Source organism: Eptesicus fuscus, chromosome 14 (assembly GCF_027574615.1).
Source record: "Eptesicus fuscus isolate TK198812 chromosome 14, DD_ASM_mEF_20220401, whole genome shotgun sequence".
NCBI classification, from domain to species: Eukaryota; Metazoa; Chordata; class Mammalia; order Chiroptera; family Vespertilionidae; genus Eptesicus; species Eptesicus fuscus.
The window spans coordinates 61,702,776-61,722,633 of NC_072486.1; the positions used below are offsets into that span (position 1 = coordinate 61,702,776).

At 41.8% G+C, this 19,858-nt stretch overlaps 1 protein-coding gene and 1 long non-coding RNA gene across 6 annotated transcripts in view; one reads left to right on the forward strand and one right to left on the reverse strand.

Moving 5' to 3' along the window:
• Positions 1–4,479: 4,479 nt before the first annotated feature.
• Positions 4,480–9,291, reverse strand: LOC114227242 (uncharacterized). The gene is made up of 3 exons (XR_003613295.2): positions 9,201–9,291; positions 8,266–8,460; positions 4,480–4,606 (listed from the first exon to the last, which is right to left on the reverse strand). It is a non-coding gene; the product is annotated as an uncharacterized LOC114227242 (long non-coding RNA).
• An 81-nt stretch (positions 9,292–9,372) lies between these two features.
• Positions 9,373–19,858, forward strand: part of CEP41 (centrosomal protein 41) — a 35,740-nt gene continuing 25,254 nt past the window's right edge. The window contains exons 1-2 of one of the 5 annotated variants that reach the window (XM_008154008.3): positions 9,373–9,504; positions 17,556–17,619. In XM_008154008.3, coding sequence (XP_008152230.1) covers positions 9,472–9,504; positions 17,556–17,619 — 97 coding nt within the window. In that variant the 5' untranslated portion in view covers positions 9,373–9,471. Of the gene's footprint in view, positions 9,505–11,302; positions 11,322–17,555; positions 17,620–19,858 lie in introns of those variants that run through there. The other 4 variants (XM_054726445.1, XM_008154004.3, XM_054726446.1 and 1 more) reach the window with 4 other exon arrangements.

Here is a 19,858-nt window from a genome sequence, read left to right on the forward strand (position 1 = left end):
CCATATGGCAGGCACCGTACTAGGCACCAGGAATATAAAGAGTGAGCATGACAGTGAAGGAAGCAGGCGAAGAAACCACCATCACAGTACAGTGTGGTAGACACAGGGTGCCATGGAGACATTTGAAAGAACAGCTCCAGAAGTCTGGAATGGGGTAGGGGTTATTTAGGGAAGGCTCCCAGAAAGAGGTGATTTTCATCGTTATCTCAAAGGGTGGAGTAGAAGCAACCAGGTGAAGAGTGGGCAAACTCCTTGTCCTCACAGGCACAGAGACTCAGAGGCAAGAGACAACGTGGCGTGCCACCCTGTACTTCAGAACAGCAAGAGCACTTGCAATGCTATGTTAAGATGAGAAGGCTAAAAAGGGCTAATTCCAATGTAACCCTGATACTTGGGGCTAGTGATCTGAATCCATGCCAGCAAGCTCAGTGTACATTCCTGATAACCTATAATTAAGTCCCTATCTTCTTCCCAGATACTGGTCTTGCAGAACCTGTGACTGTGAACAGTGCGCTGCCCCGGAGGGAGGGTTATTAACGCTGGCGCCAGGCCGGACCATCAGATATGGCCTGGAGACCCCCAACGCCTGGAGGCCTTCTTGCAAGGCCCGCGAAAAGGACTGGAAGCATGATCCATGTTTGTGGGACAAGGACCACAGGGAGATATAAGGGAGGGCTCCATGCGTGTTCCTTCACTCAGATTTGGAAGGCTGTTCCCTGAGTCCACCGGCATATTAAGCAGTGTCCCTCCATTCTTTGAAGCGTCCCTGGTTTTCTTTGGTCTTCTGCAACAAAGAGACTGAGCTGAAGTGGTAGGGAGAGAACAGAATTTCAAAGGTTTTGTGTGTCATGCTAAAGAATTCAGACTTTGACCACAAGACTATGGAAAAATCACTGAAAAGCTCTAAAGTCTACTTTGTCTAAAATTAATATAGCCAGTCTAGCTTTTGCTTTGTCCTTATTGTGGTAAAATATATGTAACATGAAGTTTACCATTATAAATGTTTCTAAGTATGTATATACCATACTTTGTTTATCCATTCATCAGTTGATGAACACTTGGGTTATTCCCACATTTTAGTTAGTGTAAATAATGCTGCTATGAATATTGGTATACAAGTATCTGTTTGAGCCCCTGTTTTCAATTCTCATGATATACATATATAGTAATTCTATGTTTATGCTTTTGAGAAACCACTAACTTTTCCATAGCGTGGGCACCCTTCACATTCTTACCAGCAATGCCAAGGCTTTCCAATGTCTCCACGTCTTCACCAACTCTGTTTCTGGTGGTTGTTGTTACTGTATTTACGTAACAGCCATTCTACTGTGTATGAAGTGGTGGCACATTGTAGTTTTGACTTGCATTTCTCTAATGAATATTTATTCATAGGCTTATTGGCCACTCGTATATCTTCTTTAGAAAACTTACTATTCAAGTCCTTTGCAAATTATTTGAATTGGGTTTTTGTTGTTGAGTTTTAGGAGTTCTTCATACATTCTGGATAACAATTCCATATCAGATATGTGATTTGCAAATATTTTCTCTCATTCTGCAGGTTATCTTTCCACTCTCTTGATAATGCCCTTCAAAACACAAATGTTTTTAATTTTGATGAAGTCCAATTTATTATTTCTGTTGTTGTTGCTTGAGCCTTGGGTGTTACATTTAAGAAATAATTGCTGAGCAGGATGTCTGCTCCTAGAGGGTTGTTTAGATCATATTTTCTTTTCCTTTAAGTCTCTTTAGTTGGCATACTTACTCCAGGTTGGTTCTTTGGAGAAGTGGCAGCAGGCTCTGAAAAGGCTGCCATATTATTATTTTTTTACACAGTCAAGTTTTGTAAGTCTACAAATTTCAGGACAGCCTGCTCTGCTTTTTCCTCATTAAAGCCTCAGCACCCCAGTTGAAGGCTCTGACATTGACCCTGAACCCGATTTGCCACTAAAGAGGAAACAGCACAGGAGCCGAACCACCTTTACAGCAGGACAGCCTGAAGAATTGGAGCGCACTTTTGAGAGAACCCACTACCCTGAGATGGGCACCAGGAGAGAATTGGCACAGAGAGCAAAGCTCACGGAGGCCTGAGTACAGGTCTGGTTTAGCCACTGCTGTGCAAGATGCAGGAGCAAAACTGGGGGTCAATCAACTGATGGCTTTCAACCACCTCATTGGGTGGGGCTGGGGGGGGGCATTCCACTGCCCTGCCCACCTTGCCAACATACCAGCTGTGGGAGACCTGGTACCAGCTCACCACTATTCCACAAGGTCTGGAGGAAAGGAGTCAAAGTGTACGAGTATCTCCCAATAGCTTTCCCGGCTGCTGATTCTAAGGAAGACGCGATGACACTATTGCTGTTTGTATGTTAATGACATTATGTCAGGTTGTCCTGAATGTACCAGACACATTTCAGAAACATAGTTTGTTCTGGGACATATCTAAATCTCTCTAGATAAATTGTGTTGTGCTATGATCCTATTTTAGTATTTGAAAGCAAAACAGTGAAACCAAACAACCTTTCTTTAAAAATATGTGATTTGCTTTGCTTTTGTTAAAAATGTTACCTCTACATTTGTACTCCAGTGGAAAAGTGACTGAAGTTCGATGATGGGTACTAAGTGCAGTGGCAATTGAGGGAAGATAAGTTTGATAAAGTCACTGCTTGTTGGCACATAGAGGTGAATGGGATAAATAAGACAAAATTACTTTGGATTATGAAAGATTGCATTCCAGGTGTTTGAAACCTTTCTATTGCACTCATACTTAGATGCTTTGAAAGTATTATTTGCAAGAAATTTGAGACCTGCAACGCTTACATCACTTAATTCTTACGTTGATTAATAACATTCACTACCCAAACTGATGTGTTGGCATTGTTAATGTGACTTCTGAACTCCTATTCTGGGTGAGTTTGCCATGAAAGTATATAAATAAGTTATGTGCTTGCACACAGGTGCGGGAATAGTCCCATGTTCAGAAATGCAGGTGGAAATGAACATTTGGTCTGACAGTAGGTACTCTTGGTGGCTTGGTGCCTGTGAACTTTTGCACTGAACTTTCTGTGTTGGTCTACAGAGGAACCTGGTGGCTGACCATCTTCTTCACTGCAGCTGTGTCAGATCCCGGTAGCACTGTTCCTGGACCTCAGCCGCTCCCCCCAAACACTGTACCCCAAGGCACGCTTCCTTCGATCCTGGGCAGCAATTCTGCTTACTGTCTCCCCAGCATCAGGCAGGGATTTTCCAGCTACACAGACAGCTGTGTGCCTCCATCCGGGCCCTCCGAGCCCCATGAACCCAGCCATTGGCAATGGCCTTTCACCTCAGTCAGTCCCGTGTTTCCAGACAGCCGATTCGATGTATACTAGAACCAAATAGTCAATTCCCTGAGGAGTGGTATAATGAATTGCCAAATGTAAACCATCATGTATTATTTATACAAGCCACATGATTTCAGTTTCCTAGTTTCCTTTCTCTCCAACCTTCCCATGGGCTGCATCAAAAGTTGGAGCTTAGACTTAAAATTAAAGTGATTTATAATGTAATCATGGAGATTTTATGTTTATACTTAGTTGTCAAGGTACTTGTCATCTCTACTCTTAGTTCTGATCTTGAGTAAGAAACGCACACACATTTTTTTAAGATGGTGTTTGGTCAGCTGAGAGGGTTGTGAGCAAAAGCAACTATAAAACACCAGGTTTTATAAAACAGTCGAAAGGAAGCAAACAAATGGTATGGGGAGAGACCCAGCTAATGAGTACAGAACTTTGGAATAAATGAGGCATAAATACATGAATTAGAATTACTGCTCTTTGGGAATGTAGAGAGATTTGAATGTTGTAATTGTTTTTCAATGTCATTTGCATTGGACTATGATCTTTTCTTGAAAGATCATATTATTAATAAATTGCCTTGATAATTGTAAGAAAAATAATAGCCAATTCCAATGTCATGAAGATTTCCCCTATGTTTCTTCTAAGAGTTTTATAGTTTTATCTCTTACATTTAGGTTTTTTATCTACTTTGAGATCATTTTTGTATATGGTGTAAGGTTCAACTTCATTATTTCGTATATCTAGTTTTCCCAACACCAATTGTTGAATAGACTTTCCTTTCTCTCGTCCAGCTTTCTTTCACTTACTGTTTGCAGTTTTTTACATCCATTTATGTTTGCCCAATCAGTATTTTTATATTTAAAGTATATTTCTTATAGATAACAAATAGTTGATTTTCTTTATCCAATCTAACAATCTTTGCCTTTTTTTCATCATTGTTGTTGAGAGTATTACATATGCCCTCCCCTCCCTTTTGCCTTTTAACTGAGGTGTTTATACCAGAAGTTGGCAAACGTTTTCTGTAAAGGGACAGATAGTAAATATTTTAGGCTTTGTAAGTCATCTAGTCTCTGTTGCAACTGCTCAATTCCGCCATTGGCGTCAGAAAAAAAGCCATGAACAATACATCAATCAATGGGCATGCTATGTTACAACAAAACATTCTTTTTAGCTTAAAATAACTATTTCATTATTTTCCACAATTCTTTCAATTGATTGAGACTCAACTGGATGCTTTTCATTTTATTTTTTTTCTTCTTATTCTTCATTTTCTAAAATTGAGACATAACAGATATATAACATTATCTTAGTTTGATGTATATACATAATGATTCGATTCCAATAAAACTTATTTTACAAAAACAGACTGCAAAATAGATTTGAGCTGAGAACCATAATTTATGCCCCTGGTTCAGACCATTTTTACTTAACTATTGATATGGTTTGATTTAATCTGAACATCTGGCTATTCTTTTCTATTTGTCCTATTTAGTCTTTATTCTTTTTTTTTTTCCCGTGACTTCTTTGGAATAACAGAGTATTTTTATTAACTCATTTTATCCCTACTATTGGCTTATTAGTTATGACTATTTTTTTAAAGTAGTTGCTCTAGGATTTATAATATACATACTAAATTTATTATAGTCTACCTTGAAATAATTTCCCACTTCATGTATAGTTTAAGAACCAATTTTGTCTCCTAACCTTTGTTATTATTGTCATGCATTTTAATTCTACGTGTTATAAATTCCATAATACGTTATTATTATTTGTACTGAGACAGTAAATTTTCTTTTAAAGAGAATAAAAAATCAAAAGAAAATGTCTTTTTGCCCTAACCGGTTTGGCTCAGTGGATAGAGCGTCAGCCTGTGGACTGAAAGGTCCCAGGTTTGATTCCAGTCAAGGGCATGTACCTTGGTTGTGGGCACATCCCCAGTAGGAGGTGTGCAGGAGGTAGCTGATCGATGTTTCTCTCTGATTGATGTTTCTAACTCTCTATCCCTCTTCCTTCCTCTCTGTAAAAAATCAATAAAATATATTTTTTTTAAAAAGAAAAGAAAATGTATTTTATATTTGCCCTCATTTTATCATTTCCATTGCTCTTCATTTGTGTATGTCAAAATCATACTCTTTCTGCCAAAACACTTACTCTACCATTTTGTGTAATATGGGTTTATTGGCCATGAATTCCTTCAGTTTTTGTTTGTCTGAAAAAGTCTATATAATGATCATTTTAAAAAGATATTTATACCCTGGCCTGTGCTGCACAATGGTTAGAGCACTAGCTCCCAACCCCTCACCCCACCCCCCTCTACACACACACACACACACACACACACACACACACACACACAAAGGTCCCAAGTTCGATTCCTGGTCAAGGGCACATACCTGGAGAGGCTGCAGGATGGTTGAGGCCTTTGGGCTCAGGCCATGTACTTCAACTCTAGCCAAGCGGGAGGCAGAAAAAGGTCAGGCCTCCCGCTTAGGCTGGAGGTTAGTGTGCTCCTCCCTTGACACATTCAACCCCCAGGTAGAATGACACCAAATTGTTACCAGAACCACAGGGACTTTATCACAGGGTGGAGCCTGTGGATCTGTGGGTTCACTGCCTCAGCTGCTATTCCATTTCTGGGGTGCAGAGGAAGGACCCCAGGACCGGACTGAACTGGGCAGAATTGTCTTCTTAAGCATCTGAGTGTGTGTCATTTAGGAAATGAAGGTAAATGAAGCCAAGGAAGGGAGCCAAGGCCCATATTTGAGAAGCAACATCTTGAGACAGGTCCGAGGGGAGGCTCCTGGGCTCTGACCAGGAAACCAGGCTGAGCTGAGCGTGAGGGGAGGAGGAGCTAATTGGATGGCGTGTGATGGAGAAGAAGATGGATTCAGGATGAAGAGGGTCCAAAGGTTTTTAGGCTCAGAAGAGGGCGGACTGCTTGACATGTAAACGTTCACTGACCAATCACAGTAGTCTAAAACACTAACGATCCTTAAACCAGCCACACTTACCTAACTGGGACTCCCACCAACTCTGCAGAAACTAAAAGCTTTTGGAACACATACAGGGTTAAAAAGAAGACGTCACGCAAATGGAAGTTCACAAGAGCACTTCTAACTTCATGAAAAATGAGATTAATCAGTGGAAGTAGGAACTTTTAAAGAAAAGAATCAGAACTTCTTCTCTTACAAACAAAGCTCGAACCTCTTAGCAATTACAACTCTGATTGCAAGGATCTTACTCAAGTGCTTGAAGAGTCTTTTACTGCCAAGAACCAGCGAACTGCACTTCAAATAGTGGAATTACACAGAATTCAGCTCAGGTCTAAATGGGCCCAGACAAATGTCATAGACAATTTTAAGACTGAAATAAGAATGAGGTTTTTGGTTTCTTAGGGGGTGGATGTTTTGTTATGGTATAAAATAATTCATAGTCACTTAAGAAAATCTGCAAAATACACAAAAGTGTAAAAAATAAAATATCCTTAATCCAGAGACAATTTACATTTTAAATATTTTCAAAACAATATTTTTGTGGGTACTGCTTCCCGCCCCCCTCACAAGTCAGGTTTTATTAAATTAAAAATTGTTTCCAGCTCTTCCCATTTACTCCATCAGGAACAATTCTCCATTGCCTTAATTATCCCTTAAAACATACTTTTAAATATTATTCCATAATGTTACATTTTATGGATATGCCACCATTTATTTTAATCCTTTTTAACTGATGATCAATTAGGTTATTTCCATTTTTTAACCTTTTAAATACAATTCCAGTAAATATCTGTAGCTGTAATGTTTGTGCATCTCTCTGATTATTTCCTTAGGAGGAATTCTCAGACTATTAAGATTTGAGAGCTTCTCCATACTCACTTTCAAATTACTTTTCAAAATGGTCTCACTTCTATTTACTCACATTAACAATGTATGAGCATGGCACTGAGCATTATCATTTAAAAAAGAGAGAAAACAAAAAAATCTTTGTCTGTTAGTTGAAAAATGGGATCTAGCTGTTTGGTTTTGTCTTTCTTTCACGTGTTTATCGAAAGTTTTTCTTCTATGAATCATCTTTTTGTGCCATTTACTGTTTTTTATATTTGGGGTAAGCAACTTGCTTTAATTTTGATGCAATTTTGCTGTAGCAAATCCAAAGGGAATCCTAAAAAGAAACTCATGAAGCTAAAAGCCTTTTGATTTATAGCTTTAAGCTTTCCAAGGATTTCGAGGCAAAATGTAAAGGAAATTGGAGGCTTTTCTAGAGCACAGTCTCTCAAGGTATGGCTCTTGGACTCTATGCATCAGAACCAAGGAGTGAGAGAGAGGGGACATGAATTTAAATGACAGATGCCTAAACCCCACTGCAGACACACACAGTCGGCATCTCTGAGAGTTGGGCCCAAGAACCCACGTTTCTATAATCTCCATGTATGTTCAATGTTTCTTGTACTTGATTAATGAATTATCACTCACCTATTCAATCCTCCAAGTTAGAAAAATTACAGCCATCCCATTCCTTGCATCCCTTACCTCTTCTCATGTATACAATAATTTTACCAACAAATGTCTTTAAATTTATTTTCTGCTCCTTCTCACCACCTCTTAGTTTTGTTCCTCTCTTCTTTCCCTTCTCCTGTTTATTCTACCCTATCCTTACAGTGCACTGGATAAGGATAAGCATACATTCTTAGTAGTGTGTCCACAAGTTTCTACTTACTATGCAAAAGGTTCTAGATAAATATCCTCCCCACGGCTCCCCTTCCAATTTTTTGCAACCCTTGAACTCTTCCTTATTCTAGTGAAGGGGTGAGGAACCGGGATTTTAGAGAGGTTGAAGGACTGGAGAACACTAGAGAAGTTCAGACAAAACTCAGTAAGAAGCTTGAAAAGGCAAGAGACAGCTATAGGCAGTGTAAGCTCCTAGGGTCACCCACCTGTGACAACAGGATTAAAGGTGTGGCCCTAAGGATGGCATGCCGAAGTGTCTGAGAAGACAGGGCATGTGAGGCCATATTGTTGAATGGGTCATCTACACACACCCTAAAATAGCTCACATGGATGCTGTTATTCACAGAGAGCCAGGAACATGAACAGTTCAGAGTAACATTTCTCCGTCCCTGAAAAAACAACTTAGAGCAAAGAACAAAGAGTTACTGTGTTGTTCCTCCCATGTAAAAGGAAACAATAATTTTGATGGATTTGGTGGGACATTGTGGAGCCAAGTCAAACTGTGTGTGATTGTTTTATAAAGGTGCTAGGACTTAATTTTCAGATCTGGAATAAGAACAGGTGGTGGCTGATGGCAGGAGTCACAATGGTTTCCATGACAACGGGATTGGGTTTTAGTCATCCTCCCATCCTCCACAGAAACCTTCTGCAGCTTTTCTCATAAGGTGCTTATTAAATATTTGTTAAATGAATCATGAATCACAGAATGGTGTGTGTACTTTGCAATTAAGGCTGCCGTTCTCTAGCTAGCTAAAAGCTTTTAAAGCAACACTAATTACTGTATTTACACGATATTTTGCATAATTTGCATATTAACTTAACCTGAAAATAATAAGCTACAGATTTCCACCCCTGCTGAACAATCCTGTCCCTTATCTGTTCCCTATGGTGGAAGTAGTCCAGATGTTTGAAATGGCCTTAAGGAGGGTGGTGGTGTGTGTGTCCTAAACCGTGTTTGTTCTTCCACATTTGCTAGAACGCTTGTTTCCCTTACCACCGCCACCACCACCATCTCCCTCCCCACTTTCGAGCCCCTGCTCCCCTTTTCCTCACACCACCCCCTCCCCCCGCCCGCATCTGCGCAGTCGCCCCCATGCAGGCGCCAGCCTGCCCCTCCCCCGCGCCCCTCTTCCCGCGCTACCGCTCTAGCCCGTGGGGCCCAGCCGAGAGCACAAAAGGCCTTGGCAGCCGGCGTCCCGCGTTGCCCTTGGCAACCATTGGAGTAGCGTCTCCTTCTACCTGGACCCTGCAAAGAGATAGTAAACGGGGCCTCCATTGGCTGGCCGGGAAAGGCCAGCCAATCGGAGGAGAGTTTATAGGGAGGCGGCTGAGCGGAGATTGTAGGGGTAGGAAGTTAGGGTTAGAGGCAACCGGTGAGGCTAGAACCCTGAACGTGGTCGGTTGGCGCAAATATGTCTGTCCGGAGGCACATTGGGAATCCTGAGGTGAGGGCCAGGTCCGGATCGGAGAGGCGGAGGGGGCGGGCGCACCGGAAAAGGCTCCACGTGGGCAGGGAAGAGCAGCCGGCGACTTCCGCCGCCCGCCAGGCGGGAAGCGGCGGCGTGAGGAGGGGTCTGGGGGGAGAAAGGAGGCGGGGCGGGCCGGGGGCGCGGCGCCCAGGCCTTCCTCCCGTGATGGGGCCCCCATCCCGCCCTTGCTCACTGCACGCCGGTATTTGTCGCCGAGAGGAGCGAAGTGCATAAAGAAAGACACAGCCCCTCCCCTCCAAGGGCTTGCAATCTAGGAGCGGCAGATACAAAACATGAGTAACATACCATGGCAGCCCCGAACACTAAAGCAACACCATCAACAGCAGCTGTCATGTCTCCTTATGGGGATAACGGGAAGAGCAGCAATAAGCAGACCAAGCCTTTTGGAAAGGACGCAAAACATGACAGTTTCACCCCCACCCCATAGGGCCTTTCACTTTCTTGTCTGTTTCGCCCCTACTGCCCTGCTGCATTTGTGTTCATTTCATTTCAACTACTGTGTATTGGACTCCCACCTTGGAGTAGGTGCTAGAAACACAGAGGTAGTAAGTCAAGGCCTTTGTCCTGTAATGAGTTCCGTCTAGTGAGGGAGACTTGTAAACAGAACTTGAATGCAACGTGGTTAGGGAGCAGCATGTTATAAGAGAGCACAGGGGAAAGATAGGACTGCACTTGGGGAGAGAAGGGCCCTGGAGTGGCCTGAAGCGGCCAGGTGATGAGCCAGGTGAAGAAGCGCTACAGATAGGACAGCGTGAGCGTGATAGGAGGTGTGGAACATGGGAGTGGGCAGTTCCCTGCAGAGCCCAGGAGTCAAGTCTGGAAGGGCCTCGCCTTGCTAAAATTCCTGGCCTTTCTTACTGACCAGGAGTTGCAGTTCATTTTATTTTATTTTATTTTTTTATCTCATGGTGGATGCCTGTGAGCTATGTTGAAAAAGTTGTGAGGCTGAGCTTAGGCTCTGCAGGAGAGTGCCACGCTGGATTCTCTACGATCTCTACCATGGAGGTGGGGAGAGTGGCAGTCAAACTGCCATATGTTTACCTTGTCTGCTGGCCAGAATTCAAGAAGCTTTTTTTTAAAGTAAAGAGTGACGTGATCTGGTTTGCATTTTAGGCACATGGCTGGGACACATTGTGGAGAATGGATCTGAAGGAGCCCAAGTCTGGGCATAGGGAAACTGGTTGGGTGGTTATTATGTTATAGACCCAAAGGAAGGCCACAGCATGAGGGACAGAATTGAGGAATGTTTAGGGGGTAAAGTCATCACGACTTCATCATTAGTTTAGAGAAATGAGAGAGTGATAGGTTCCCAGCTTGGGCTCCTCATTGGTGCTGATGCCATGCTAATGAGATCAGGAATATGGGTGAAAGAGGACTGGGGGAGGAGCAGGGATGTGTGATTATACATTTGTATCCTAACGGAAGCTGTCCAGCTTACTCTCCTGTTATAGTGGAGCACAGTTTCCTGTAGTTTCTTGAGCGTGCATAAGAAATAAATATATATATTTTTATTTATGCCTAAGATATTGAGCATGTCTAAAAATGTTAGTGCTCTACCTTCACATTTACTTGCCTGAATGTTTGGTTGAGTATAGAATTGTTGGTTGGATTCCACCAGCATTTTGAAAACATTGCATTGTGATCTTCTAGCATCCAGTGTTGCTGTGGAGAAGTCCAAAGCCATTCCGTTCCTTTGTATGGGACTTGATTTTCCCTCTCTGGAAACTTGTAGAATCTTCTCTTTGTCCCCAGTGTTATGATCTTTCACAAAGGTATTCCTTGCTCTGTTTTCACCCATTTTGTTAGGTACCAGAAATGCGTGTCTTTCTGTTCTATAAAGTTTTATTGAATTGTTTTGTTGATGACTTTCTCCCTCCTATTTTCTCCATCCTCTCTTTCTTGAATTCATTATTTGGTTGTTGCTTCTATATGACTCGTTCTCAAATTTAAAATTTCATCTCCTTTGTTGTTGATGACATTATTACAGATGCCCCCCATTGTCCCCTTCTTTGCCCACCACCACCCAGCCCCCTACCATCACCACCACTCCCCCACCCTCCCCACCCTGGCCTTCACCACACTGTTGTCTTTGTCCATCTGCTGTGCATATATGTTCTTTGGCTAACCACATCTTTGTCTTTTTGCTCTCTTTGGGAGATTTGTTTAACTTCATCTTCCAATCCTCCTATTGAGTTTTTAATTTCTGCCATAATGTTTTTAATCCTTAAGAGCTCTGTTTTGGACTCTGATATCCTTTATAAAAACTCTTGTTTTGATATAAATACAGATTCACAGGAATTTGCAAAAATAGTACAAAGTAGTCCCATATGCCCTTCACCCAGTTTCCCCCAATGATTATATTTTACATAAATATAGTACAATATCAAACCAGAAAATTGGCATTTGTACCATGTGTGTATAGTTCTAGGTCTTTTTATCACATGTGTAGATTTAATATAATCAAGATTTGTACATGTGTAGATTTTGCAATCAAGATACAGAACTATTCCATCACTACATTATCTCCCTTATACTACCCCTTCCTAGTCACATCCACTTTCTTCCCCCTCATTATTCTAACCCCTGGCAACCACTAATGTGTTCTCTATTTCTTCAATTTGTAATTTTAAGAATATTGCATAAATGGAATCAAGTAGTATGTGACCTTTTGAGATTGGCTTTTCCCCACTAGAATAATGTCCTTGAGATGCATCCAAGTTGTTGCCTGTAGCAATATCATTCCTTTTTTTTGCTGATTAGTATTCTGTGGTTTGGATGTATAACAGTTTATTTAACCATTCAGCTATTGTGGGATATTTGGCTGCTTTCAGTTTGGGGCTATCCTTCCTATCTAATAATAGAGTAACATGTAAATTACCATCACTCCGCTACGCCCATGATTGGGCGGCGGGAGGCTGGGAGGCGTGACTCGGGGTGGCCTATCCGGCCATTGAGAGGCACGGATCCGCTGCCACTGAGAGGCGCAGGGGGCGGGACTCCTGCCCCCTGTGCCTCTCAACGGCCAGATCTGCGGCCGCTGAGGGGGCCTGCCGCGGACACCCAGCTACGCCTCTCAACGGCAGGGTAGCCAGGTGTCCGCGGCAGCCCCCCTCAGTGGCCGTTGAGAGGTGCAAGGGGCGGGAGTCCCGCCCCCTGCGCCTCTCAACAGCAGGGTAGCCCCCCTCAGCGGCCGCGGACCATCAAAAGTGGGGGAGCTGGGTGCCTGTCTGCTCTGGCACCAGGCCTTTCAGAAGCCTCCGCCAAGCCAGAGGCTTCTGAAAGGCCTGGTATACCAGCGGACAGGCACCCAGCTCCACTGCGGAAAGCAAAAGCGTGTAGGGGACCCTACACGTGCATGATTCAATCATGCACTGGGCCTCTAGTTACAAATAAACATATGAACTTTTGGGTATAGTTCTTTGTGTGATGTTAATTTTCATTTCTCTGGGATAGGTGCCTAGGAGTACAGTTCTTGGGTTGTACATAAGCTTGCATTTCGTTTTTTTAGAAACTGAGTATATACGACGATGGTATATACTACATACTATATAGTCTAGGTATGTAGTAGGCTATATCATCTAGATTTGTGTAAGTACACTGTGTGATGTTTTCACAATGATGAAATCGCCTGTGTGTTTCTCAGAATGTATCCTCATTGTTAAGTGGCACATGACTGTACAAGTTCATGTGTGGATATGTGTTTTCTCTAATAGTGTTTTTAAATATATTTCCCCTTCATAGCCTCAATTTCCTCCATATTGCTATTTTTCTTTTTGTTTTGTTGGAGATGTTTATATTAGTAAGCTTGAGCTGCCTTAACAAAATACCACACATCGGGTGGCTTATACAACAGAAATTTTTTCCTCGTAGTTTGGGAGGTGGGAAGGTTAAGATCAAAGTGCTAGCCAATGCACTTTCTGGTGAGAGCTCTCTTCTGGCTTGCAGATGTGCCCACATGACCTTTCTGTGTGCAGGTATGGGAAGGAGCAGGTTCTTTGGTGTCTCTTTTTATAAGAGCATGTCCACCCTTATGACCTCATTTAACTTTACTTCCTAAAGGCTCTATCTCCAAATACGGTTACATGGGGGATTGGGATTTCAATGAATGAATTTGGGGGAGGGGAGGACACAATTCAGTCTATATCAATGTTCTCAGACTTCTTTTATCCCTAAATTGTTAATTTATGTTTTCGTGTAGGAGACTTAAAATGTGATTGGACCCTGGCTGGTAGAGCTGAGTGGTTAGAGCATAGGCTGCACATTGAAGGGTCCCAGGTTCGATTCCTGGTCAAAGGCATGTACCTGGGTTTCCCATTCGCTCCCACCCGCATGTGGGAGGAAACCAGCCAATGTGTCTCTCTCCCTCTCTTGCACTTTCTCTGAAAAACAATGGAAAAAATATCCTCAGGTGAGGATTGACAGTAACAACAAAAAATTAAAAATGTGATTGGTGCCCAGCCAGTGTGGCTGGGGGGTTGAGTGTCAATCCATGAACCAGGAGGTCACGGTTCAATTCCTAGTCAGGGCACATGCCCGGGTTGCAGGCTCAATCCCCAGTAAGGGGAATGCAAGAGGCAGCCGATCAATAATTCTCTCTCATCATTGATGTTTCTCTCTCTCTCTCTTCTTCTCCTTTCCTCTCTGAAATCAATAAAAATATATTTAAAAAATAATAAAAAAGATGGAAGAAACTGAGTTTCAGTAAGTTGCTCAGGAGTACACAGCCAGTAAGCAACAGTAGCCCACCCACCACCCAGCCTGACAGCCTGGGGAGTGGGGGGGAGAAAATTGCACTTGTTTGAGAACCAGTTATCTACAGGATAAAATCCCCGTTTCCTAGCATGGATACAAGGTCCTTTATGATCTGTCCCTGTCTGTCTCTCCAAGCTCATTTGACCCCATATTGCCCCCTATGGCTGCCCTCAAAGAGCCTGTTATAATACCACAGACATGAACCTTCTCAGCTTCTCTGTCTCCCCTGTAGCTCCCACCCACTACTCTTTGAGTTTAGCTAATTAACTCAGCCCTCAGATTTCACCCTCAGGAAACGGTTCTTTACTCTAGGTCTGGATTGGGGGCTAATTTTACATACTCCTGTTGCACCCCCAGCTTCCCTCTCCTTGTTTATCATGCAGGGTGGCATCTGTTCACTTGCCTTCCTTCCCAGCATCAGGGAGAGCTGGATGGCTAAGAATGTGTTTTTTTACCTCTGTGTCCTCAGCACAGTGGTTTACTCCTAGAAGGCACCCCGTAAATGTCGACTGAATGAATGGTTGGCACCCAATAAGGCTTTTTTGAATGAATGGTTTTCCTTGAAACAGCTTCTTTTTCAGTTCTTTCACTTTCCACCACCCCATCCTGTTTATGTAATTGAAAAAAAGCCGGTTGGTCAGTAGGTCAAGAAACAGTCACCCCAAAGCAAGAATTTTAATGAAAAAAGTGTGGCAGTTCCATAAAATCCACGGTGCTCTGCTTAGAGTAGAGCACAAATACTTTTACGTTGCGATTGGTACTAGAAAGTCAGGAACAAGAAGTTGGACCAAAATAGGAAAATGAGAAGAAATACTACATTTTCCTACTGCAGCATATGGATTTCTCATTAGGCTATGTAAGGGAAAACCGGGGGCGGGAGGGCTCCCTGGCTGCAGCTGTCCGCACTCCCCCCATCATTCTGCTGCCACCACACCTGGTCCCCAGAGACACCCTCACTTCTTAGCTATGTTGGCTTAGGTATGGACAAATCCCCTTAGTTCAGCAGAGACTAGCCTGGAATTTTTCAAAAGAAGTTTTGCTAGGCAACTAGGGGAAAAACAAAATAAAAGTAAAAACAGGAAATAGCATATAGGAATTATAAAAATACAGAGAGCAAAATAGAAAAAAAGAAAATTTCTAGCCTAAGATAACTGAGTTCCAGTATTAGCTTTTCTTTTAAAAAAAAATTATATATATATAGTATTTTTTTAATCGATTTCAGAGGGTAAAGGAGAGGGAGATAGAAACATCAACGATGAGAGAGAATCCATTGATTGGCTGCCTCCTGCATGTCCCCCACTGGGGATTAAGCCCGAAACCTGGGCATGTGCTCTTGACCAGAATCGAACCCAGGACCTTTCAGCCCCTAGGCCGACGCTCTATCCACTAAACCAAACCAGCAGGGCAAGTATTAGCTTTTCTTGACTCAATTTACCAGACACATGTTTTCCCTATTTTTTTGGTTTGCTTTTGGGTTTTTTTGTTTTGATTTGCTGTGATATTGTCTTCCTCTGGGAACTTGTCCTAAAGTCCCCCCTTTTTAGTCTTTGAATATTTTCTTTCACTTACGAGTCTTCTCAAAAGAAAAAAGAAAAAAGCATCTTCTCCATCTTCCTCTAGGAAGGAGTTGAAATTGGCATTAGGGTCCCTTTTTCTTGTAGACAGCAGGTGACTGATCAGATGGAGAAACCTTTCAGGGTAAAATAGTTCAGGGTCCCACAAACACATCCATGGCGAAGGTTTTACTTGCCTAGAGTGAAATGAAAAACACAGGTAGTGTCAGTGAGTTTTGTAACAGTAGTAAAGGACCATTCTTTTTATTTTGAGATTTTTTTTCTTTCGTTTTAAGTGTTAAAATAGCAGATGGTAGTTTTGAGTCGTTAACTACATGCTGTAGTTACCTATGTTTTCAAGGGTAAGTGATACAGGTTTTAAAGTTTGATGTTCTCATCTAAGGAACCACCAGGTAGTTGTTATAATACAGTCCTCATTCTATATATTCATTTATTGATTGATTATGAAGTCCTGGTGAATACAAATTTGAGTAAGTTATTGTCCCTGCCTTCAAGGAAATCTTAGACTAGAGAAGAAGTCGAGTTTTAAACAATGGTACAGGGTGTCCATATTCGGGAGGGAGGGGGAAAAGAAAGTGCCTAATTCCACCTGAGACAGCTTATAGAGGAAGTGAAGTTTTGTCTGAGAAAAGGCATCCTAGGCAGACATTTGCTGAGACTGGATACCTGAATGAATGTGGCACACTTTGGGGAACGTTCAGGCAACTTTAACTTGGCAACATGTGGGTGAGTGGCAGAAGATGAAGCTGGAAAGGTATTACCCAGTTTAACTTCATATTCCACAGCTACCTGTGACTGAACATATGGTTTTCATACTTGCAGGCCAGAAAAAAATGCCTGAGCAAGAAAGCTATATTCTGTAATGTCCTTATTCATCAGCCTTTCCCCCGTTAATGGCTTTTGAAAATGTCACTAAAATTTAATGTGGGTCAATGTCCTGAGCCTGGATTCAGAGTTCACTGGCGGAGTACAGGACAAGGGAGACCCAAGATAGGCATTTGTGCTGGCTGTAAACTTACCCTGAGCCCGGATGTGCCCCAGCTGCACCGAGAGCAGCTGCCACTGTAGTGACATCTGTGGAGCCTCAGACTCCAGGCAGGCAGCGCGAGAGGCCGGCCAAACCGGGTCCTGGCCTGACAACATCTGGGCGCTGTGCTCAGGTCTGGGTCCACGTGCCCCTTTTTTAGGAGAGATGTGGATACAGTCTAGAGGGTCTCCAGAGGAGATGGCCTACAAGTCATCATACAAAGAGTAAAATTAAAAAGAAGAACGAGAGAGCTGCCTTTAGTTAGTTTAACTGATTTCTTGAGGCAGAGTCGGGTGGCTTGTTCTGGGTTGCAACAGTGGACTGGATGGAAATTAGTGACCAATTTTGGCTCAATGTCAGAAATAATTTTAAGAGCCTTTTTCCCTAGTCCTTTTTTTACATACTGCTATGATATTATTTTGGCAAAATATGGAAATGTTTTTGACAGAAACAAGACAGTCATCTTCCCCTGTAGAGATGCTGTAGCAAATAGTCCTGTTTTGAAGGGATTGTTGGACCTCTTGAACTCTTCCCACCTATAAATTCGATGAAATTGTAGCATTTGTTCTAATTTTTAAGTATCTGACTCCTAACTTTGCCACCCTTATCTTTACATTAACCCAATTTATTTCGAATTTTTAAATTTTTTTTAGTATCTGACCAAAAGAATACCACAAAACCCAAAGTATCAGCATGTCAAGTCAAGACTGGACACTGGTGAGTAAAGATTAAAAAATTAAAACTGTTTAAAAATTCAAAAGCTAATTGATGACAAGAAGCAGCTAAAAGTTTCTCACTGTCTTGTTTGATGTCTTTCTGGGCTCAGGGACTTGTTTTTGAAACCTGTTTCTCAGATTGTCAGCCACAATTCCATTCACATAATTCGCTTATTATAAATTGAGAAATTGATGAAAACACTGTTCAATACGTTGCAGGGCTGAGGCTAATAAATATCAGATGGTCAACTTCTATTTGGGGACACCTCAAGTATGTTTCTTTAAACTGGGAGTAATAGATTATACTTGGGTACATTTGTTCAATTTGGTATTTGCAGAGCTCTGGCTACATGCAAAGTTATGGCCTATGGGACTATAAAGATGAGTGTGAATCGTGATTTTTGCAATCAAAGAGCTTAGATTCAAGTGGAGGCAGGCAGACTTGAATGAGTAACTGAAATACCAGACAAAATTAAATTAGTGCTGCAATTCAGGTAAAATGAAATTTGAGTGTATTACTGCTTATTTCCATGCTGTTAACATTTTTCACCAGGCCCCTTGTGGATTTGCAGCCTTGTGAGGTTTTTGTTGTTTATTTGTTTAGGGATTTTTTTTTTTTCAAACTTTTAAAGCCTGCTGTGGAAAATCCATCCTATTAAGATGGTTTCGCTAGTAGATTGGGGTACTGCATGCCTTTAGAATACTGAACATTCCACCAGTAACCTGAAGACAACTGAGAAAATAAATTGGGATGTCAACTTTGTTTAAATCTCATTCATTTTGTCGTTGTCTTTTTCCAGTCGCCTTCAAAATCATTATCTCCCACTGTACATGTTTCCTCATATAAAATAGAGTTAAATGCTTTAAATGAACCCATTTGCAGATACAATTTCTGGGGATCTTTCTTTCAAACATTTCCGTGCTGTACAGATATTTCCTTGCAAATATCCTGTTTGATGGGAGGTAAGAAAAATATTATCTGTTATTGAGAAGCAGGAAATTGTGGCCAGAGATTATGTGATTTACATGAAGTTCAGTAAAGAAGCTAGAACAGGGATTTGTATGCAGGATGAGGAAGTGGATGTTGGAGAACTGGTGCAAAGTCCTGTGTATTGTTTCAGTCCTGTGTACTGTCCTGATTTTTCCCCAGAGCTGAGGGGTTTTTCCAAAAAAAAAAAACACATACATTTGTCTATGGCTTTATATCTTGGTCTCTTGGAAATTGAACTGAAATTTCAATGAAAATCCATTTCTTTCTCTTCAATTTCTCAATTCATAACCAAAATTTGACTCAATATAATACCTGAAATTAATTTCAGTTTTTTAAATATCTTCTTTTTATAACACATAGTAATTACCTATATCCTTTTATATTCTGAGATTTTTGTTGTTGTTGTTAATCCTCACCTGAGGATATTTTTCCATTGATTTTTAGAGAGAGTGGAAGGAAAGGGGAGAGAGAGAGAGAGATGAGAGAGACACATCAATTGGTTGCCTCCCACACACACCCCAACCAGGGCCTTAGATTGAACCTGCAACCCAGGTATGTGCCCTTGACTGGAAATCGAACCCGAGACCCTTTGGTGGGTGGACCAATGGCCTAACCACTAACCCACACCAGCCAAAGCTATCCTGACATTTTAAGCTAGTGTTTTGCTAATTAAACTTTTTATTTTGAGTTAATTATAGATTCATGTGGATTTATAAGGAATGATGTAGAGAGATTTCATGTACCCTTTACTCAGTTTCCCGTGGTAACATCTTGGGTGATACTGCAAAATCACAACCATGATATTGACATTGATATTTATAGTCTAGATAGAGAACGTATCCATCGCCACAAGGATCCTTCCTGCTACTTTTTAAAGCCACGTCCGCTTTCCACCCTCACCTCCTCCCTAACCATGGCAACTACTAATCTGTCCTCCATTTCTAGAATTCTGTCATTTCACAAATGCTGTATAAATGGAATCATACAGTATGCGACTTTGCGGATTGGCTTTTTCGCTCAGCATAATTCTTTGGTGGTCTCTCCAAGTTGTTGCATTTATTAGTAGTTTGTTCCTTTTTGTTACTGAGGAGTTATACCGTGGTGTACTACAGTATAACCAGTTGCTTGTTGAAGGAGGTTTGGATTGTGTCCACCTTTTGACTATTACAAATAAAGTTGATACACACATTTGTGAACAGATTTTTGTGTGAATATAAGTCTTCATTTCTCTGGGATAAATGCCCAGAAG